The following is a 24,118-nucleotide window of genomic DNA, read 5'->3' on the forward strand; positions in this document are numbered from 1 at the left end:
TTAGTTTCCACTAAGTAGAATGCTATGCCAATATGACCAAGATCGGATTGAAATTATACCGACTCGACTATGGTCGGATGAAGGATATTCGGCTTGCCATCGATTAGCAAATAACCTAACATACTAACTTGACTAAAAATTAGACATGGGGTATTCGGCTTATTACCATTTATCCTAATTCTAACAAGTACGTCAAATGAGTATACAATGAACAGATGATTCTACAAGTACTATCGAATGTTCGATTTATCGATCGATATTTGATTATATGACTAAAATTCTATGATAATGAAAACATACAGTCTACACTTAGATAATTTTTTTTTATTCATCGAAAAGAAGCATCGGCGATTTGAACAACTTCTGGTGCTATCAATGCTGTCTGCAGTTGGTGTGACTTCTTCTTCAACAGCTCTGTGGAACAATATAGCGACTCGACTATGATCAGTCGGAACAACATGCCGACTCGGTTATGGTCAGATAGAATAGTATGCTGACTCAACTATAGTCGGACAGAAGAATATGCCAACTCAACTCGGACCCATCAAAAAATATTCAATAAATATTTATGACGAATGATGATCATATTCAAAAAGATAATACAGAAATTTCTTTCATTATGAACTGAAGGCTACAAAATCAGATTATGGTCCGATAATAAAAGAAAATTTTTTTCACTATCAATTGAAATGATCATAGAATCAGGACTCGAAGTCATGGCAAAAGATACGTTGACTCTCATCATCCAATGCATCAAGCCATCTTGGACTTGGAAGTGGGGGGCAGCTATTGGGATAATCAGAGTTGCTCCCCCCAATTCTATGTCAGCTCCCATAATCGAGGTCGGCCTTTATTCCATACCTATACAAGAAGAGCCAATAGATCCCAAAAGGGAAAGCTCTGAAGGAAAAAAACTTACAGAACTCAGCTCTCACGAGAGTCATCTGATTGAAGCAGAGTTATTATGACTGAACCAGAGTCATCTAACCAAAGTAGAGTCATCATGGCCGACTCACCATGATCGACTTACCATCTTCATAGCCGACTCACCATCTTCATGACCGACCGACCGTCTTCATAGCTGACTCACCATCTTCATGGCTAACCAACCGTCTTCAGGCCGACCAACTATCTTCATGGCCGACTCACCATGGCTGACTTACCATCTTCATGGTCGACTGTCAAATGGCTGACTATCAAATATATAAACACGATACCATAACCGTCACAAACGGTTACCAACTGTATATTATGGTGCAATTAGTGAGAATTAATGACCCACTGTGATTATAGCTTGATGATTTAGCACCATAAAATGTGAGACCAGGTCCAACGGTTACAATAATCTTATCTATAAAAAGAGGTAAGGAAACAGCACTGGTAAGCCAACTTTGGGCAAAAGCTTTGCTACTTCATACAATCAAAGTTACTGTTCACCAACTTTCTCTGACTTAAGCATCAGAGAGTCTCCGTCGGATATCAATCCGATCTGTGTGGATGCTGTTTTGCAGGTGCTCGATATCAGTGGCAGACGATGGAGAGTTGGCCGCAATAGATTGACGCGCCAGGTAGGGGGGCAGGATCATACATAATGGCAAAAATCAAAACCTAGCATTCGACTACAATCAGATCGATGAGGTACTCTTTCCATCGGAGAGAGGTTCCTCCCTCTCCTCCAGTAGCAGAGCCAAGTTTCTCTATCCTGTGGTTACCACGGATGTCCAGATCGCTGCACTTGTACAGTAGATGAACATCTTGACGGAGGCAGTCAAGAGCCTCCAGCAGCAACAACAGCCACCAGCAGAGCAGTCGGTGGCACAGTCGATGCCGTCCAGGCACAGCCACCGCCACTCGCATTGATCACCTTCTCCCTCTCTGGAGCGACTTTCTCGACTCTCCCATCGAGATGAGCAACGGCACTCTCGACGTGCCACTCATCGCTTGCGGCGTTCCCCCTCTCCTTATCATGATAGTATTAAGAAGGGGAAGCAGCTGCGAACGCCTTTTGCTTCACCTTCAAGTTCATCGAGAGGATCCACTCTCGAAGTTTTCCAACAACGGTAATTCGATGACTACGAACACAAGTTTCAAAAAATCAATCACCGACTTGCTCAACTTCAAGTGGAAGGTCGGAAGTCTTCCAACGACTATAACTTTCACACCGTACAACCTCTCTCCCAACACATCTTGGATGAGCCGATTTTATCTCAGTTTAAGATGCCATAAGTGGAGCCATACGACGGCTCTACTGATCCGATCGACTATGTTAAGAGCTACAAGGCTCTCATGATGATTCAGGGGGCAACCGATGCCCTCCTGTGCATCGACTTTTCGGTGACTCTTCGGAAAGCTGCTCGAGCTTGATATTTCGGACTTCAGTCAGAAAGCATCTATTCCTTCGGACAGCTCGAACATTCTTTCGTGGCTCACTTCAGTACCAGTCGAAGGTCGCTATGAACTTTCGACAGTCTCTTCTCGATCAAGCAGGGAGAGACTGAGTCGTTAAAAGATTTTATGACCCACTTTAATACGGCCACACTTGAGATCAAAGACCTCAACGAAGATATGGCTATATCGATCATGAAGAAAAGTCTGAGGGGATCTTGATTTACATATTCTTTGGACAAGACTCTCCTCCAAACTTATACTGAACTTTTGGAGCGTGCAGACGAAGGAGCTTCTGACCAATGCCAAACAGAAGGTAAGGGTCAGAAGAAGAAAAAACAAAAGAAAGAAGATCTGACCGAATCAAGTCAGCCATCTTTCAATAAGTGAGCCTCACCTCGAAGAAAGAGTCTAAGGCCAAATTACGATAGGTATGACTCCTATACTCCTCTCTCTGCTCCTCATGTGCAGATCCTTATGGAGATCGAAGGAGTAGAATACCTACGACACCCTCCACCAATGAGAGCACCACCAAGGAGCCGCGATCGAAAGAAGTACTGTCAGTTCAATCATGATCATGGTCATGATATCGAATAGTGCATTTAACTCAAGGATGAGATAGAGGCTCTGATTCGATGAGGATACCTCAAGAAGTTTCAAAGAGATCCATCGGCTCAACCTCCTGTCGATCGACGATCTCAGCCGCAAAATGAAGAAGCTATAAATAATCAACCGACTGCAAGGATGATCAACATGATCTTTGAACGACTAAACTGAGGGATAACTCTTGAAAAAGAGTCAGTGAAACAACAACGACTTAATATAATAACTTTCTCGAAGAGGATGTTCGAAGAATTCAAACTCCTCACGATAATGCTGTTGTTGTTCTGATAATTAGCTAATAAAAGTATGACGGATATTTTATTCTACTCAACTTTCTCCTGAATGCAACTACTCGATGAATTCAATATATTGCATCGCCCACTAAGTTCAGCCAACTTTAAATGACGGACAATCAATTTCTGTCGACATACAGATCATATTTCGACTTTCACTGTAAAAGCCAGAAGATCGACTATCTCAACACCGACTATATTTCGACTTTCACTGTAAAAGCCAAAAGATCGACTATCTCGACATCGAATATATTTTGACTTTCACTGTAAAAGCTAAAAAATCGATTATCTCGGTGCAGAATATATTTCGATTTTCACTGTAAAAGTCAAAAGATCGATTATCTCGACACCAACTATATTTCGACTTTCACTATAAAAGTCAGAAGATCGACTATCTCGACATTGAATATATTTCGACTTTCACTGTAAAAGTTAAAAAATTAATTATCTCGATGCAAAATATATTTCGACTTTCACTGTAAAAGTTAAAAAATTGACTTCTTCTCGGTATAGAAGATATTTCGGCTTTCACTGTAAAAGCCAGAGAATCGACTCTATTTAGGCTTTTCATTATAAAAGCCAACTCTAGTCGAACGACTATTATGCTGACTTAGTTTTAACTAAGTGGAATGCTATGCCAATATGACCAAGGTCAAATTGAAATTATACCGACTCGACTACAGTCGATCGAAGGATATTTGGCTTGCCATCGATTATCAAATAATCTGACGTACTAACTCGACTAAAAATCAGACATGGGGTATTCGGCTTATTACCATTTATCCTAATTCTTACAAGTACATCAAATGAGTATATGACGAACAGATGATTCTACAAGTACTATCGCATGTCTGATTTACTGATCAATATTCGATTATACGACTACAATTCTACGACAATGAAAACATACAGTCTACACTTAGATAATTTTTTTTTCATTCATCGGAAAGAAGCATCGATGATTTGAATAACTTCTGATCCTATCGGTGCTGTCTACAGTCGGTGCGACTTCTTCTTCAACAGCTTTGTGGAACAATATGCCGACTTGACTATGATCGGTCAGAACAACATGCCGACTTGGCTATGGTTGGACGGAACAGTATGCTGACTCGACTACAGTCGGACAGAAGAATATGCCAACTCAACTTGGACCTATCAAAAAATATTCAATAAATATTTATGACGAATAATGATCATATTCAAAAAGACAATACATAATTTTTTTCATTAGCAAGTGAAGGCTACAAAATCAGATTATAGTCCGATAATAAAAGAAAATTTTCTTTCATTATCAACTGAAATGATCATAGAATCGGGACTCGAAGTTATGGCAAAAGATACGCTGACTCCCATCATCCAATGTGTCAAGCCATCTTGGACTTGGAAGTGGGGGGGGCAACTATTAGGATAATCAGAGTTGCTCCCCCCGATTCTATATCAGCTCCAATATTCGAGGTCGGCCTTTATTCCATACCTATATAAAAAGAGCCAAAAGATCCCAAAAGGAGAAGCTTTGAAAGAAAGAAACTTTTAGAACTCAGATCTCACAAGAGTCATCTGACTGAAGCAGAGTTATTATGGCTGAACTAAAGTCTTCTAACCAAAGCAGAGTCATCATGGCCGACTCACCATGACCGACTTAACGTCTTCATAGCCGACTCACCGTCTTCATAGCCGACTCACCATGGCCGACTCACCATCTTCATGGCCGACCGACTGTCTTCATAGCCGACTCACCATCTTCATGACTGACCGACCGTCTTCATGACTGACTCACCATCTTCATGGCCGACTCACCATAGCCAATTTACCATCTTCATGATCGACTGTCAAACGACCGACTGTCAAATATATAAACACGATACCATAATCGTCACAAATGGTTACCAGCCGCATATCATGGCGTAATTAAAGAAAATTAATGACCCACTACATGATTATGGCCCAATAATTTAGCGTTATAAAATGCGAGACCACGTCCGAAGTCTACAACAATTTCATCTATAAAAAGGGATAAGGGAACAGCACTGATAAGCCAACTTTGGGCCAAAATTCTACTATATCATACAATTAAAGTTACTGTTCACCAACTTCCTCTGACTTAAATATTGGAGTCTCTATCGGATATCAATCCGGTCTGTGTAGACGCTGTCTTGCAGATGCTCGATACCAATGGCAGGTGACGGAGAGTTGGCCGCAACAACATAAAAAGTAAACAAAATTATGAAGAGTTAAAAAAAATAAATTGGGATCAAATAAACTATATGCATTTTGACTTTTAAATTTGGAGAAATCAAATCTCACTAAAATGGATCAAAGAATGACCAATAACAAGAGAAAAATAAAGAAAAAATTAAAAATTGATAAAAAAATAGAAGCATTGGTAGCTTTTAAGATATGCCTCTCAACAATTAAAAAAACAACATGGATTGATATCAAAGATCATATTTTACTTTCACAATAACTTTAGAATGCAGAAAAATTATAGAGAAGTTAGAAAGAAAAAAATTGATGAGTACATTAAAAATGAGGAAAAAGAATCACTCACAGACAGACCACTTTGGGAGTCACATGTAGAAAATGCACTTGAACTTATCGGCGAGAACATTGTTATCCCCCATCGCAACTTTCTTTCCTTTCAACCAAGATCACTTACCGTCTTGTGTCATCAAAGGATAATCCATGGCACCGAGTGTCACGAACCAATCCCATCCCCCATCCAGCTTCAGCAGCATCGAGGCGGCATGAAGGGTGGCCGTGAGCTCCGACGACCCGTGTACGACATCACGTCGGGCTTCCCGAGCACATCCAGGTTACCGAACGCCCATATCGCCGGGATCGCCAGCCAGGCCTTCACAGCGAGCTCAGTCTGCTCCGATCCGGAGGCATCAGCAGAGAGATGGAGCAAGTACCGACTCCTGGGGTGGCAGACGGCGAGCAGCAAATGAAGGACCTTGTCGTGGTCACTGCGGCCGCCGGGGATGTAGTAGGCGGCGATGAGGGGGGTGAAACACTGGCTGTTGCAGAGCTCATTGAGGCAGACATAGCGGAGGGAGACGGCGGCGGCACTGGGGTCGGCGGGATAAATTACACCTGTTATCCTTGTTATGAAATCAAGAATAGATAATAAAGCTTGGTAGATATACCTTCATTGTAGGCTTGGTGAAGTTTATCTTTCTCCTCCATTATTCGATTAGTGACAGAGCAGTCGCATTGGACCTAAACTCCAAGTCCTGCAAGTATTTGTTCTTGTCCTCAGTTCCCTATGCTTCTGAAGATGATGCCCGATAATCTCCTTGGAGTTATAGTCATCATCCCGAGCAATCCACCCACAAAACATCCCAGAGCCATCTCCAACCCTCTCATTCCAATCCTTCTTTACACAATGACTTGGTTTGAAGTGGTTCTTGAAATCCATGGCATCCTTGAACCCACTCCAATCCTTGTTAAAACTCACAACCGCATCTCCCCTCTCACTCTGACAGATCCCCTCCCCTAAAGAAATGACATGGGATTAAAATTTGAGATCTTTTCTCCGAGCTTAAACCCACCTTCTTCCGCAGGGATATTGATGAGAACCCCCATCCAAGTCCAGATGAATAATTCAACATCGCTCGGCTTGGAGCGTGCTGTTGTTATTCGACAGGCGGTAACTGCGAGGGCCCCGCGGCGTCGGCGAGGACGGCCTCGACGCCTTTGGCGCCGAAGTTGCAAGAGCCACAAGAGAGAATGACAGGGCCGCAGCGGCTTCCAGGAGGACCGCACGGGCGTCGAGGGCGAGGCGGTGGCGGCTCTGGCCCTCGATGGTGACCCACCGATGGCAGACGGGGAAGCCGCACTCCACCTCCGCCACCAGCGGCATTGCCTTGCAAACCATGGAGGCGCCATCGCTGTCGCAAGGGAGGTCGACCGCCATTGGAGACGCTTCGAGAGGATGGGACAGAGGGTTACAATTTAGAGAAGACGAAGAGCGTCGGGATCCATCGGAAGGAAACTAAGAGCAGCAGGGTTATGCCTTGGCTGGGAGAGAAGAACAGGAGAGAAGAAGGTAATTGGAGAGAAAGTTACTATTTTTTTTTATTAAATTTTTTTATAAAAAAAATAAAAAATATTTTTTTTTTGAATTTATTTATTTTTTCTTTCAAATTGAGTAGAATTGGTGGAAAAAAAAATTGAGAATTAGTAAATTTTTTATAATTTTTTCTTATCTTTTAATAATAAAAAATAAAATAATATTATATTTCAAATCTAAAGCTTATTTTAAGCATCCCATCTAAGCCTCCCATTCGATTGAGACTTTAAAAGATAAAAAAAAAATTAAAAAATAATTTTTTTTAAAATTTTTTCTTAAATTTGTTGGATTCCTTTTAAGGATATAATAGTAAAAGAAGGTTATAATATTTCCTTTCTTTTTTGCTTCTGATCGAGGAGGAAAGAAATTATTTTTTTTCTGCCTTTAAACTCCCACTCAAGAAGAAAGAGATATACTTTTTTTTTCTTTTCTTTTCTCCCCTTACTAATATTTTTTTTTCTTCTCCAAGCTCCCAACCAAGATGTTAAGGTTTACTGTTATGTGGCATATCGGAGATTTATGTTGCTCCAGATAGCATGAATAACTGCTAATTTTATGCTGACGTGGATAGTCTAGATTGATAATCTATTCTCTCTCTGTCCCTATATATGTCAAGTGGGGTTGGATATAGGTTCAGTCGGATGCCAATTGGATCAAAAATTCATCAATCTAAATCCAATATGTTATTAAATAGATCAAAAATGTAGATTCAAACTCGACCTATTCATTACATTGATAATCTTATTGACCCATATAATTCATTTATTAAATAGATCAAATCAAGTTAAATATGTTAAGGTGGACTTTTAATAGATTAAATGAATTTAAATGAATTAAATTGGTTAATTATGTTGGATTAAATAAGATAAAAATTAGTTAAGTAGATTTTAAACAGATTAAATAGATCCTAAATGGATTAAATAATTAAATATTAATTATTAAATAGATTAAAATAGGTCAAAGATGTAAGTTTGAGTCAATTTATTTTATAAATAGATTTAAATAGGTTGAACTGTTTATAATCGAAATCTGTTCATCTCAAATTTGAATTTGCTTAGGAGGGATGGTTAACCGATAGGAACGATAGGTTCGAACATAAATTTCCATCCTCGTGAAGAGGAGAACAGTAATGAAGAACCTGTTACCGTGTATTATAGAAGCCATGAGGGTAGGATCACTAAAATGAAAAGAAAGATGTAGCAGCTCTTTACTAAGCCAGGAACATTAAGTTAGCAACAGTAAATAATAGACCCACGTGGGCAAGATAAAACCAGTTGAAACCCAAGAATGAAAGACAGAAACGTCTGAAGGAACCAATAACAACAGCAGCCTTAAAGTCCATACTCTCAGCCAATGGATTCCCCAACAATTACTAGAAAGATCCAGAGCAACCATGAATACGAACCCATGTGCATACTCCTGAAACCCCTTCCAGCCAAGACATATAGCATATGTTGCGCAGAAACAAGTTGCACAAAATCAGCTTTCCATACGTATAATATTCCTTTGACCACAAGCACTGTTCAATATTAGCAGCATAGAAAACCATGACAGTAGCTTTGAGCAGTAAAGAGCATGATAAGATAGCAGAGACATTGCTGTGAACAACAGCAGTATCAAAAGAACACCAAAGCTGCAACAAAAACAAATCTAAAGTTTAGTGAAACAAGAAATACATCTGAGTATCAGTAACCAGAAGGCCAATGATAGGAGAATAAAGAATGCCAGCCAGGTAAGAACATGAGTAGTTGCAACAAAGCAAGAATAAAGACACCTGTGAGTTGCTTAGACCCAACCAATTGATGCCCCAACAACCATGAATACCAAGACAACTATATACTCCCATGGCCTCCCTCCTACATCTCATGTATTGAGTGCAAAAATATTGCATAGAAAGCAGCATGGATATGAATACCCTGTTCATTTTCTACCAAATAAGTCTTAGTAGTCTAGAAAGGCATAGTATCTACTGCAAACTATAGCCAACATAGGAATACCATAGGAATCCAGTGTGCCAAGAAAACATGGCTAGGAACATAAGTAAGGCGATAAGAAATGAGAAAAACAGGCTAAAGACTCGGTTCCAGCAACCAATTACACATGCTTTTTAGTGTTGCACCTTGAAGGGATTCATTCCTTCCGCGAAATCCTAATGCCATAACCATTTGCCTGGCTAAGGTGAGCACAATGCAATCAATAACAGCTGCAGCATTCCACTGAAAATCTCTTGGAGAGTCCTATTTGCCATGTAATCTGCCATCTGATTTGCTTCCCGATAATTATGAGTAACGTTAAAGCACAAGTTAGTTGCTTTCGTGGCCCATAGATCTTTTAGGAAAGGAATATGTATGTACCTCTACATAGAAGGACTAGTGAGCCATGAAACTACAGTCGCAGAATCTCCTTCTAATCAGATCTTAGTTGCCTTCAGCCCTGTACAGCAATCCGAACTCCCAACAAGCCACGATGAATTCTGCAAAAGGCACTGGTGAGGGAGGCAAGGTTTTGCTACCAACTCGGAGTAGTATAGACCTATGATCCCTCATAATATAACTAGTAGCAGCTTTATCTGATACAATAGATGCACCAAAGTTTACCTTGAGTACTCCAAAGAGAGGAGGTAGCTACGACACCAACTTCCCTAAATTAATTGGCATAGCCTGGTGATTACAACTACCCCAGTATCTGAACAGAATATCTTTGAGCTGCACACCACTTGAAGCACATAGCTGAAGAACATAGAAGCCCTCCGAATTATCTGGAGCGGGTCCGCCATTCTTGATTGAATATTCTTTCATTATGGTCCTATCAAAGCAACTAGACTATTATTGGGGCGTTTACTTGGAATCACGATCTTGATGGAGACCCAACTTTCCTATTCGATTGAGGACTCGAAGATTAGTGGGGCAGTGCAATTACTCGTGGACCAACAATGTAGGTATCAAACCGATCGTCTAACTCGAATGTCAACCAAGTATTTACTGAGGAATCATAACCCATGACGGGAAGATTAGGGGTCATCAAGATGGTTACAATGCATGACGGGAGCATTTTTAACTACTCGTAATTGAGTGATCGTGGGCTTGATCAACTACCCACTAAATCCATGATGAATTCGGTAACTCTCACATTCCCACACTCCAAGGCACAGAAGTTCCAACATAATGGCAAATTCTACCTCTATATAAAAGGAGCTAAGAGGGAGATCAGGATCAACTTTTCTAGCTTAATATGCTCTCACTTTTGTGATTCTTCTACTATCCCTAAACTAGGCTAACTTAAGCATCAGAGGATCCTCTGCCAGACAAATTCTGGCAAGAAAACTTTTTGCAAGTACAATCTCCACCAAAGAGCAAGGTGCAATTTACTCGATACAAATCAAGATCTTCGTCAGGATTTAGCGACCATAGATTGGCATGCTAGAAATACGAAAGAAATATCCCTTTGATAGAAAGAACCATGGTAAGAACAAGGGTAAAAATATGCATCTGTGAACATTGGTAGACGCTCTTCTCGACAAGAAGAGCACCCAAATCAGCATGCGGAGCCTAGCACTTCTTGCCCTATGGTCGTGGCAGACTAGCAACAATTTGCCATGCTTGTGCAATAGGTGAAAACCCTGACGGATGCTGTCCACAGTCTTTAGTAAACTACAGAAAATGATAGCAACAACAACAACCGTCGAACAAGCCAACTCCATATGCCGCACTTTCTAGGCATAGTTGGTGATCTCCTAGTCCTCGGCAACCTTTGAAGCAACACCAACCGTCTCACCATCCGACCCCCCTGGAGCGATGAACTCCTCATCGACAAAATTCAAGGAAAGAAAAGCAACATTACCGTTCTTTAAGTTCATCCAGGGAAGACTCCACTCCAGGATATTCTCGACACCATGATGAGCCACCATGATGATTGGACAACTACGATCAAAAGCTTCAGAAGATCAATCATTGACTTGCCGAGTTATTGGGGGACAATAGAGGCCCATCAGATGGCCTCGGATTCAACACCCATCCTCTCTTCTCTCGATGAATTATGGACGAGGCAATTTTGGTTTATTTCAAGATGCCTTGATTGGAGCCTTACGATGGCTCCTTCGATTCACTCAACCCCCGTGAGAGCTATAAGGCTCTTATGATGATTCAAGGGGCTACTGATTGTTGTGATCCAGGTGGTGTGCCCAAGGCCCAAGAGACCAAGACTAAGGCCAAGGTCCATCATTCATGAGGGCTTCATGAAGGCTCTAGGGCTAGTTGGGCCCTAGGTTGAAAGGCTGTGGGCTTTTCGGGTTCTTGAGGTCTAGGTTATGTGGGCCTCAAGGGACCAACTCTTTATGGGCCAGGTCTGGGCCCAGGATAGGTGAGATTAGGTCGAGTCATGGGTGTACATGGATTTGGGTTAACCTAATCTCCCATAGAGTTGGTCAAGGAATTTTGGGTTTGGGTCACTTGACCCTGTGTTTATATATACATGCACTATATAGGTTTGATTAAGCCAAAGAATACGAAAACCCTTTCTCCCAAGTCTCTCTCTCTCTTCTCCCTCTCTCTTCAGCTATTCTCCATATCCCAGGAGCAAGAAACTCTAGGGTTTCTTGCCGCCAGGTCCATAGAAGGCAGGAAAAGCAGGGGAGGCACTAGGGTTTAGAGCCCCTCCCCCTTTGTGCCGCCAACCATATTGTCTCTCCCTCTCTTGCAGCCACCCAAACATCAGGTCCAAGATTTGAAATCTCTTGCTACGAGGTTGGTACAAGTTTCTCTCAGATCTGAAGTTGATCTGAGGTCGTTTGAGGCACGGGAGAGATCTCCATCAACAGATCTACAGGAAAGGCTGCAGCAGGACAGATCTACAAGGTCTGGTTCTATCTACCTTCTTCCCTATCTAGAATATCCCGATTTGAGATCTATGAATTGAAAGACCTCGGTCCAGGCCTGATCTGGTTGGGTACCAGATCTTGGATTTTTTAGAGGTGATCTTAGAGGCGTTCTTCATCTGGAACAAAAGGCTGACGAAGAAGACAGCAACAGGCTGATTTTGTCAAGGGCCTTCGATCGAGTCCAGAAGTCTCCAGATTTGTTCGTTGCTGGTTTTGCTGCACCCAAGGTCCATGGAAGGAGCCAGGATCATGCTCCAATAGTTGATATCAGAGCCATGATGGTGAGGAAGCGGTTCCAAGCACGAGAAGTTGAAGATCCCAAGTGCTGAAAATTTTCAGTAAGGTACCATCAAGGTATATTCTATACTTCTTGATTTTATATTATTTGTTTGGCTTGGATCTAGTCATGGGCAGCAATATGAAGGTTGATTTTGAGAAGTTTGATGGCAAGAAAAATTTTTTCATATGGAAAATCCGGGTGGAGGATCTTCTGGTGCAAGCAGATCTGGATCAGGCTTTAGATGAGAAGCCTGAGGGAATGACAGATAGACAGTGGCATCGTTGGAGAAGAAAGCATGCTCGATGATCAGAGGATGTTTGGCGGATGCGGCGTTGTATTCGGTGCTGGAAGAAAAGACTCCGAAGGGCTTTTGGTCGAAGTTGCACACCATATATATGGAGAAAAATATGTGCAACAAGCTAATGCTGAAGAAGAGGTTGTATAGTCTTCGGATGCAGGAGGGATCTGACGTGATTGACCACATTCAGAGGTTCGACCAGTTGTGCACGGAGTTGATGAATATCGGGGTGAAGCTGGATGAGGAGGACAAGTCCCTGTTGCTTTTGTGTTCGCTGCCAGGATCATATGACTCTTTGGTGACTACACTGCTCTACGGCAAGGAGACTCTGGAATATGAGGACATGGTCTTGGTGCTGAGGTCTAATGAGCAAAGAGAAAAGTTGACCAGAGATCAGGCTCCCCAGGAGGGTTTGGCAGTAGGGGAGAGGACAGGTAGAGGCAGAGGCAGAAGCAAGTCCAGAGGGCGGTCCAAGTCCAGGAAGGAAAAGAAAGAGATGAAATGCTTCAAGTGCAACAAGTTCGGGCACTTCAAGCGAGAATGTCCACTATGAAAGAGCAAGAAGGGAGAAAGAAGTGGCTCAGAATTAGTGAGTGCAGTTGCTGGGCAGTAGGTGGAGGATGATCTACTTATGGTATCAGATGGTCACAGGCATTACACAGAGGAGTGGACACTAGACTCTGCGTGCTCACATCACTACACACCACACAGGTCTTGATTTGCGACATACACCAAGACAGATGAGGGATCAGTGACTCTAGGCGACAATCATCCTTGCAAGGTGGCTGGATAGGGACAGTCAGGGTGAGGATATTTGATGAGATTGTGAGGACACTGACAAATGTAAAGCACATCCCGGAGCTGGAAAAGAATCTGGTGTCACTAGGCTACTTGGAGCGCAGTGGATACAGCTTCAGCAATAGGGCTAGAAGTGGAGTATTAAACATCTCCAATGGAGCTATGGTGGTGATGAGAGGCAAGAGGTTGGACAATAATCTCTATCGCATGGAGGGATCTGTGGTGATCGGAGAGTCTGATGCAGCAGCTGCAGCACAGGACCAGCAGGGGGCTTATAGGATGTGGCACTACCGCCTAGGCCACATGGGTGACAAGGGGCTAAGGGAGTTGAGCAGGAGAGGACTCATCTCTGATCTGGAGGATGGTGCTACAGGGGAGATCTGTGAGCCTTGCCAGATGGGAAAGCAGAGGAGAGTTCAGTTTAACATCAGTACAACACGCAGTGTAGCCTCTCTGGAGTTAGTACACATGGATGTGTGGGGACCAGCCCCAGTTTCAGCTAGGAATGGGGCCAGATACTTCATGATCCTGATTGATGATTTCTCAAGGAAACTCTGGATTTACTTCATGAGAGAGAAGTCTGAGGTCTTCACCAAGTTCAAAATCTGGAGAGCTGAGGTGGAGAAGGAGCAGGGGAGGAGCGTGAAGTGTCTGAAGTCAGACAATGGCGGAGAGTACACCAACAGAGAGTTTCAGGACTACTATGAGGAGTGTGGGATCAGGAGACACTTCTCAGTTAAGGAGACTCCACAGTAGAATGGGGTGGCCGAGAGGATGAATAGAACATTTTTGGAAAAGGCACGATGCATGAGGCTGCAGGCAGGGCTTCCAAAGGCGTTCTGGGTTGACATAGTTGACGTAGCGGGTTACTTGATCAATCGGTCACCTCACACCAAGTTGGATGGTAGGCTTCCAGAGGAGGTGTGGTCTGGGAGGATAGTTGGATTGGGCCATCTACGGGTATTTGGGTGCACGGCCTATGTGCACATTGGAGCTGGTGAGCGGAGCAAGCTATACGCCAGATCACGCAAGACAGTGTTTCTAGGCTATCCGCGAGGAGTTAAGGGATACAGGCTGTGGGATCCCTTGGAAAAGAAGGTCATCATTAGTTGGGATGTGACTTTTGATGAGGAGTTAGTCCTACAGAGGCAACCAGGCATAGAGGAGCAGCAGAAGCAGGAGGAGGTCCAGTAGGGCACTGCTGGACAGCTTACCTCTTTGATTTTGCCTCTTGCAGGTACTACGGGAGGACATGACATTCAGGTGGAGAACCTACCTAAGGTGTCTCCACAGGTAGAGAGGACTCGGATGGATGATCGAGGCAGAGAGTTCCAGCAGGAGCGAGCTGGACCGAGGACTGATATCGGTGTTGCCCTACACAAGCCCAAGAGGATCATCAGGCAACCGGACTGATATGGCTTCGAGGAGACGCTGTCATATACCCTGGTGACAGTGAATGGAGATCCATATATGTATCAGGAGGCTATTGAGAGCCAGGACAGAGAGCGGTGGGTTCAAGTGATGTCCGAGGAGATGCAGTCTCTCCACCAGAACCAACGTGGTGATTGGTGCAGTTGCCACAGGGGAAGAGGCCCATTGACTGCAAATGGGTCTACAGTCGTAAGGAAGGGCCTTCAGAGCAGGGAGGTATGAAATTCAAGGTGAGGTTAGTGGCCAAGGGATACTCCCAGAAGGAAGGCATCGACTTCAATGAGGTCTTTTCTTCCGTCGTCAGACATACTTCCATCAGAGTGTTACTGAGCATTGTAGCAGCTCAGGATTTAGAGCTGGAGCAGATGGATGTCAAGACGGCGTTCCTCCATGGGCATTTGGAGGAGAGGATTTACATGGAGCAACCACCCGATTTCAGGGATTCAGGATCAGAGGAAAATATTTGTTTGTTGCAGAAGTCGCTGTACGGGCTGAAGCAGTCGCCGAGGCAATGGTACAAGTGGTTCGACTCCTATGTGTGCAGCATTGGACTTTCCAGGTGCAAGTTTGATCCCTGTGTTTATGTTCAGTCTCTTGAGGATGGTTCTAGGGTGTTCTTACTCTTGTATGTGGATGACATGCTTATAGCATGCAAGAGTAGGAAGGTTGTGCAGGATCTGATAGCATCCTTATCTTAGAAGTTTGAGATGAAGGATTTGGGCCCAGCAAGGAAGATCCTAGGCATGGAGATTTTCAGAGATCGAGCCCAGAGGGTGCTGCATCTATCTCAGGGGGGCTACATACAGAAGGTCTTAGAGAGGTTCGGGATGAAGGGAGCAAAGCCGGTGGAGCTGCACTTGCCGGTCACTTTAGACTCTCGAAGACCATGGCACCACAGACTGAGGTGGAGGCTCAGAAGATGGAGATGGTTCCTTATGCTTCAGGAGTTGGGAGCTTGATGTATGCGATGGTCTGTTGTAGGCCAAACATCGCTCATGCAGTGAGTCAGGTTAGCAGGTTCATGGCGCAGCCTGGCAGGGAGCACTGGAGAGCTCTGAAGTGGATATTCAAATATCTGATGGGTTCAGTTGGAGTTGGCATCTGCTACGAACAGCAAGGAGGTGCAGTGGGATACTCTGACATATCCAGGGAGGCTCAGGGGCTGATTGGCAGTTATGTAGATACAGACTTCGGTGGAGATGTGGATACCCGGAGGTCTACGAAAAGCTTCATCTTTAGCCTGTATGGATGTCCTATTTCTTGGAGATCGAATCTGCAGCCTATCACGGCCCTATCCACTACAGAGATGGAGTACATCAGGCTGACAGAAGCAGCTAAGGAGGTAATTTGGCTGAAGGATTTGTTGACGGAGATGGGCCTTACTCAGAAGGCCATTAGAGTACATTGTGACAGCCAGAGTGTACTTCTATTAGCACAGAACTCAGTCTATCATGCAAGGATAAAGCACATCGACATTCGGTATCATCAGATCAGGGAGCTTGTGGAGGATGGTGAGGTGGAGCTGGTAAAAGTACACACCAAGGAGAACCCAGCTGATGCACTTACGAAGGTACTTCTACGGGACAGTTTTCAGAGATGTGTTGAGCTGATTCGGCTGATGGACAGAGTGGAGTTGGTTGAGGCCTTGGGACACCAAGGTGGAGATTGTTGTGATTCAGGTGGTGTGCCCAAGGCCCAGGGGACCAAGGCTAAGGCCAAGGTCCATCATTCATGAGGGCTTCATGGAGGCTCTAGGGCTAGTTGGGCCCTAGGTTGAAAGGCTGTGGGCCTTTCGGGTTCTTGAGGTCTAGGTTATGTGGGCCTCAAGGGACCAACTCTTTATGGGCCAGGTTTGGATCCAGAATAGGTGAGATTAGGTCGAGTCATGGGTGTACATGGTCTTGGGTTAACCTAAGCTCCCATAGAGTTGGTCAAGGGAGTTTTGGGTTTGGGTCACTTGACCCTGTATTTATATATACATGCACTGTATAGGTTTGATTAAGCCAAAGAATACGAAAATCCTTTCTCCCAAGTCTCTCTCTCTCTTCTCCCTCTCTCTTCAGCTATTCTCCATGCCCCAGGAGCAAGAAACCCTAGGGTTTCTTGCTGCCAGGTCCATAAAAGGCAGGACAAACAGGGGAGGTGCTAGGATTTTGAGCCCCTCCCCCTTTGTGCCGCCAACCATATTGCCTCTCCCTCTCTTGCAGCCACCCAAACATTAGATCCAGGACTTGAAATCTCTTGCTACGAGGTTGGTACAAGTTTCTCTCAGATCTGGAGTTGATCTGAGGTCGTTTGAGGTGCGGGAGAGATCTCCATCAACATATCTACAGGAAAGACTGCAGCAGGATAGATCTGCAAGGTCTGGTTCTATCTACCTTCTTCCCTATTTAGAATGTCCCAATTTGAGATCTACAAATTGAAAAACCTTGGTCCAGGCCTGATCTGGTTGGGTACCAGATCTTGGATTTTTTAAAGGTGATCTTAGAGGCGTTCTTCATCTGGAACCAAAGGCTGACGAAGAAGACAGCAACCAGGCTGATTTCATCAAGGGCCTTCAATCGAGTCCAGAAGTCTCCAGATTTGTTCGTTGCTGGTTTCGCTGCACCCAAGGTCCATGGGAGGAGCCGGAATCGTGCTCCAACACTGATGCCCTCCTTTACTTAGCCTTCCCAGCAACCTCAAGAGATTTGCCCAAGTCTGGATTCTGGACTTCAGTCAAGAAGCATACATTCTTTTGAAGAACTTGAGCGACGAATCATGGTGCACTTCAGCACAAGTAGAAGGATGCCATGAAACTCTGATAGCCTCTTCTCTATCCAGCAATAAGAAGGAGAATCTTTAAAGGATTACATGGCATGTTTAATCAACGCTGCCACATTAGAAATCCACGACCTCAATGAATCAATGGCCATGTCAGCCATGAAGCAAAGACTTTGGAACTCTACATTTACTTACTCCTTGGATAAGAAGTTGCCCACATCCTACTCTAACTCCTCACATGGGCACAGAAATATATCCATGCCAAGGAAGGGGTGACCAATTGGTGAGAAGCCAAAGGAAGCTGAAGGAAAAAAGAAGTAGAAAAAGAAAGGAGCTTCAAAAGGGCCCAGTAGAGCCCATATTGACAAGAAGGCTCCGTAGCGACAACAAAGCCCGAGGCCGAAGAGTCTGGGCTATAAAAATAATAACTATCCCCCCCTCCCCTTTTTGCTTTTCGAACATAGATTCTCATAGAGATCGATAGGTACAAGTACCTTTGTAGGCCCCAGCTGATGAGAGCCCCACCAATAGCTCACAATAAGAAGAAGTATTGTCACTTTTATTGAGACCAAGGGCATGACATCAAAGAATGTATTCAACTGAAGGATGAGATAAAAGCCTTAATCTGATGGGGATATCTCAAAAAATATTTGCGTGATCATCCTACCAAAGTGCCTGCCGACCAACAGCCTTGATCACAACCCAGGGAGGAGGTCAACAATCAACCAATAGCAGGGGTGCTCAATATGATCTCCGGAGAGATGCAGCTTGGGGGGGCAGAGTGTTTGGAGAACTCCTTAAAGCAACAATGAGAAGGCAATGTTATTTCTTTTTGTGATGAGGATCTCCTAGGAGTTTGAACTTCTTATAATGGTGCTGTTGCTATTTTCATGATGATAGCAAATTATGATATAAAAAGAGTTTTAGTTGATAATAAAAATTTAGCTGATGTATTATTTCATGATGCTTTCTTTCGAAAGTGATTGTCTACTGATCGATTGAAGAAAGTTGGCACCCCTATAGTTGGATTTTCTAGTGATTCATTAAAGATGAAAGGAGAAATTATTCTTCCAATCATGATGGGATAAACACCTTGGCAAGCTACCATCCTTCTCAACTTTCTTATAGTCTAAGCACCTTCAGCCTACAATATTAGGACGACTAAAGCTGAATGCACTATGGGTAATTGTCTCAACTTATCATCTTCTCATCCAATTTCTGAAAGGGCACGGAGTTGGCAAAATGTAAGGAGACCAGCAATTAGCCTGACAATATTACATGATAATAATCAAGGGAAAGAAGTCCTTAGAAACCCTTCCAATTGATGGATTGGATCTAGAAGAGGAAGAAAATCAAGGCGAACCTAGCGACCAACTAATTTCTATCTCACTCAAGGAGGAAGATCCAACTAAGACTGTATAAGTCAGGTCGTTATTAGATGAATGCCTCCGAGATGATCTCATGGTTTTCTTATGGAAGAATGCTGACATCTTTGCTTGATCGGCTTTGATCATGCCAAGTATCCCCCCGATATAATTATCTATAAATTAAATGTTAATCCAAAACATAAGTCAGTGAGACAAAAGAAGTGAAACTTTGCCCTTGAAAGGCTAGTGGCAATTAATGAAGAAGTCAACAAATTGTTAGCCGTGGACTTCATCCAAGAAACATATTATCCAAAGTGGCTGGCAAATGTCGTCATCGTCAAGAAAGCTAATGACAAGTGATTGTTGCCCAGCTATGCAACCCAAGAGGGGGGGTGAATTGGGTTTCTAAAAATTTAGACTTAATTTATAACATATGATGAACAAGACAAAGATTTTAATTCAATATTAATTACCTGAAGCAGAATTGCAAAGATATAATAAAGAAATAAGGTAAAGCGATAAAGCACACCACAAACACAAGGATTTATAGTGGTTCGGTGCCAACCTTGCACCTACATCCACTCTCCAAGCTCCTACTTGGAAATTTCAATCCACTATGCTTGTATTCAACCTGAATACAAAACGTCGGAAACTCCGACACTAGCTATCCCAAGCTAGATCACTTGTTTCCCGGGTACAAGTAAACCCAAAACACTCCGATTTCAGGTTCGGATCAACCTTTCCTTGTTTTGAAATCCTCCAAAAATAAGAACAAAAACTCACAAAGAGTTAGAAAATTTTGAGCACAGATTAATACAATAACAGCTCCTTTAAATGAGCGAATATAACAATAAAAACTTTACTCAACTGAAGAATCCCTTTTCGGATTTTCTCAAGGTGGATGAACGCTTGAACGAATGCTTGAGAAGAGGTTGATTGTTGATTGAAGATCTCTTGAAAGCTTTGAAAGATCTCTAGATCAAGTTTGAACAATAGGCTTGAAAGATCCTCTTGAATGCTCTTGCTTTTCTCTTTCACAATCTATATTGTGGATCCTCTCTCTTTTTCTTTTTGGGTATTTCGTTGATCTCAGGCTTTTTCGTGCAGATTTCGGATCCTCTCTTCTGTTTTTTTCTTTTTTGATTTCACGTTTGATCTGCTATTTAATCTGCAATTTTTTTCACCATTTAAAGCATTTTATTGCATTAGAAGCAAGAGAAAACAATTTAGGCAGATAAAGAGCCGTTAGAGGATTTTTAGGAAGCATAAAAGGCAATTAAAACGGGCAAAAAAATAGCCGTTGCTGATATTTTCCGTCGCAGGGGTCGACTCATGAGTCGACTCATGCTTCAGGGGCCGACTCATGAGTCGACCTCTGTTGCAAAAACCAGAGAATGCGTTTCTGAAAATTCTTGGCTCAAATCAGCAGGGGTCGACTCATGAGTCGACTCATGCCTTGTGGGTCGACTCATGAGTCGACTCACAGGTCGTGCCAAGCCAGAAAACTAGCATGCCAAAGGAAATTTTTGCATGCCAATCAGCTCACAGTGCCATGAGTTGACTCATGAGTCGACTCATGCACTTCAAATCTTCATAACTTCAAAAATATAAGTCCAAACACAATGAAATCTTCACCAATAGATTTCAAATCATTTGTTCTATCAAATGGTACTATCAAATCAGGATTTTAGTAAAATTACAATTTTACCCTTGAAGAGCATAAGGATTTTTTTATTTTAAAATTATTTGTATCCCTTCAATCTGCTTTGTAATCATCAAAATCAATCTAGGAGCAACAATCACCCCCTTTTTGATGATGACAAAATATTTGAACAAAAAAATATTTATGTGAATCACTAATTTCAAAAGAATGCATTATAGGTGTATATGCTTGAAAAGAGTATGATTCTTTTTGGCATGTGATATAAATGGTCATATGCAAAAATAGTTTGTCCATTTTCATAAAGATTTGAAAAGAGTATTAGATCATTTTGAGTTTAAGATATATCAGAGCAAGAGAGAAAAATAAATTTTGTAATATATCAGAGCAAGAAAAATAATTTTTACAATATTATCAGAGAAGATTTTACAATGTATCAGAGAAAATTTTACACTGTATCAGAGCAAATTTTATAATGTATCAGAGAAAATTTCACACTGTATCAGAGCAAATTTTATAATGTATCAGAAAAAATTTTACACTGTATCAGAGCAAATTTTATAATGTATCAGAGAAAATTTCACACTGTATCAGAGCAAATTTTATAATGTATCAGAGAAAATTTCACACTGTATCAGAGCAAATTTTATAATGTATCAGAGAAAATTTCACACTGTATCAGAGCAAATTTTATAATGTATCAGAGCAAGTTAAAAGAATTTTAGGGAGTATCAGAGTAAGTTAAATTTCTTAAGATGTATCAAGGTAAATTTCAAAAGATGTATCAGAGCAAGTTTGAATTTTGAAATATATCAGAGCATATTTAAATTTTTAAGGTAAATCAGAGCATATGTAAAGAAGTAATTTAAAAGTTACATAATTGTATTGTACTTAGCATTGTACTTTTGGTATTGTTCTTTAAATTCTTCAATTAATTTCTCATAATTTGTAATTTTACTTTTGATGGGTTGCTTTTTGTTTAATTTCTCAATAATTGAATTGCTTTTTGTTTAATTTCTCCCCCTTTTTCTTTCATAATTTAGGGTTTTGCTTTTAATGAGTTGCTTGCTTTTTGTTTAATTGTTTATTTTCTCCTCCTTTTTGACATCATCAGACATGGTTAACTTTTCCTTTTTCAGAAATATTCTTTAATTTCTCTCCTTTTAGAGTATATCACAGATGTTTGCTCCCCCTTAATATAGCAATTATCAACAGCAAACAACAACAAAGAGAAGACAATATTTCAACAAGGAGAATATATATAACCAAAATATGATCAATATCATTATAAAAGGTAGAAATATAGGTAAAAGATGATTCCATTAATATCATAATTGTTTCAATACATAGTTCATATTATAAAAATCAACCAGCTAATTTCAATACATGGCCCCAAGGTACAGATCCTAGAACAAGATACTAACACCTAGGACCTAGTAATGATCAAGACAAATCATGGATCGGAGTCATCAGATATGGTATGAGACGCTGATGGATCAGAAGTGCGTCCTCTACCCCGTCTGCCTCTGGCACGAGCAGGGGAGCGAGATGAACTGGGTGGCTGAGAACGCTGAGATGCTAAGGACTGAACAGAAAGGGTGAGTCTGATAGAATCAAGTACGTTCAGTGCTCTGGAAACAGATTGAAGTAGAGCAGTGAACTGAGTGGTAGCATGCTCACTCGATCCTCGGATCTCTTTCCTCAGTAATTCATATCCACCTTCTAGTGCTCCTCTGAGCCTGCCAGCCTCTGCAGTGAGGTCTGTGACCTCAATAGTAGACTCCTGTGGCTGGGGATGGGCCAAAGCAAGGACTTGCCCCTGCAAGTCAAGAACTCTGCCAGTAAGTCTCCAGACTGTGTCTTCAAGTTGCTGTATCCTGATGGACTGATCTGAAATCATCTGAAATACGGTGGAGATATGGGGAGTAATGGTCTGATCAGAAGAGGTAGCTCCAGGTGCAAAAGAAGTACTACTCCACTGGCTAGACAGCAAAGAAGCCACACGCTGAGATATATGCTCGATCTGATCGTCAGCCAGTCTGAACTCTGAATGAGGTGCTCTGCTCTCTGGCTGATACACTGGTGTGGGCATCCTAGTAAACTCTGAAGGGCCAGCCTCAGTATCAGGAATGAACTGGGTATCTGGTGAAGCTGCCCTGAAGTCATGTACAGGAGAAGATGGACCTTCTTCTTCTACTCTGCCTTCAGTTCTGTCTTCAGCTCTAGTTTCAGCTCTATCCTCAGTTCTTTCTTCAGAGCCCTTGATCCAACCACCAACAGTCTTTGTAATTCCCATTCGGTGCAGGCTGTGTTGGTTGAAAGTGTCCACATGTGAGAGTTTGGTAGGTGCCTCCCCCTCACAACTAACTCCAAAACTCCTAAATACTTTAGTAAGGGCCATACCATAAGGCAAGTGTGCCTTGGATCTGTTCAAAGTTTCTCTCATGGCCTCTATCATAAGTGCAGGGAGGTTCAGGGGGGTCTGAGTGATGACATGAAATATGACACATACATCTCTGCTGGAAAGTAAGTCATGTCTACCACTCCTAGGAAAAAGAGTTTTGTTACAATCTGATGCAGGACCCTCATCTCAATGGACAAAATCTTTGCTTCTAACTTGTTTAAACTTCCTGAATAAGTTTCTCCTAAGATAATTCTGATCCCCTCTTCTTTAATTGGGAGTTCCATATATGAGTATCCTTCACTAGGCAACTGAAGTATTTCTCCCAATATCCTAGAATCCAAGCAGATATCAATTCCCTTTACAGTTGAAGTCACTGACCCATTTCCATAATGTAGGTTCTGGTAGAATTCTCTAACTAGGTCAACATAGGTGACTTCCTTAAGGGAGCAGTAGAGTTCCATCCTTGGTTTTTAATTTTACTCGCAAAAGAAAAGCCTTCTTTCTCAAAGAATCGAAAATCTATATTCTTCCCGTTTCTACTTTTCTATCAGAAAGAGGATTCACACTGGGGCTTATGGAGGATTGAGAGGGACCTTGAGTAGGTACTGAAACTGGAGTGGGAGCAGTTAAGATTGAGCATGCCTTTTCTTTCGGACAATTTCTTCAGGCTCACGGATTGATTTTCTTCTTTGAGGAAGCTTCATCTTTGGAGCCATATCCACTAAAGTAGTAGACAAGAAGACTTGAATTGAGTGGAGGAGGGATCACAAGAGAGTGACGAAGGATTTTGGTGGAGAAAAGAAGTGGATTTTGGAAGTTCGGTAAAGTGCTAGGGCACGTTCCAACCGCGCCAAGCAAAGCGAGAAAGCACAGAAAATCTTTTTTGAA

The 24,118-nt window shown here is 42.3% G+C and overlaps 1 protein-coding gene across 1 annotated transcript; it reads right to left on the reverse strand.

Annotated features, from left to right (window-relative positions):
- Nucleotides 1-5,203: 5,203 nt before the first annotated feature.
- Nucleotides 5,204-7,279, reverse strand: LOC140856980 (uncharacterized). Its single transcript, XM_073255182.1, has 2 exons — nt 6,428-7,279; nt 5,204-6,349 (listed from the first exon to the last, which is right to left on the reverse strand). Exon 1 carries the CDS (start codon nt 7,195-7,197, stop codon nt 6,886-6,888), a length of 312 nt encoding a protein of 103 aa, XP_073111283.1. The 5' UTR covers nt 7,198-7,279; the 3' UTR covers nt 5,204-6,349; nt 6,428-6,885.
- Between the last annotated feature and the right edge of the window lie 16,839 nt (nt 7,280-24,118).

This window comes from Elaeis guineensis, chromosome 4, assembly GCF_000442705.2.
Source record: "Elaeis guineensis isolate ETL-2024a chromosome 4, EG11, whole genome shotgun sequence".
Classification (NCBI taxonomy): Eukaryota; Viridiplantae; Streptophyta; class Magnoliopsida; order Arecales; family Arecaceae; genus Elaeis; species Elaeis guineensis.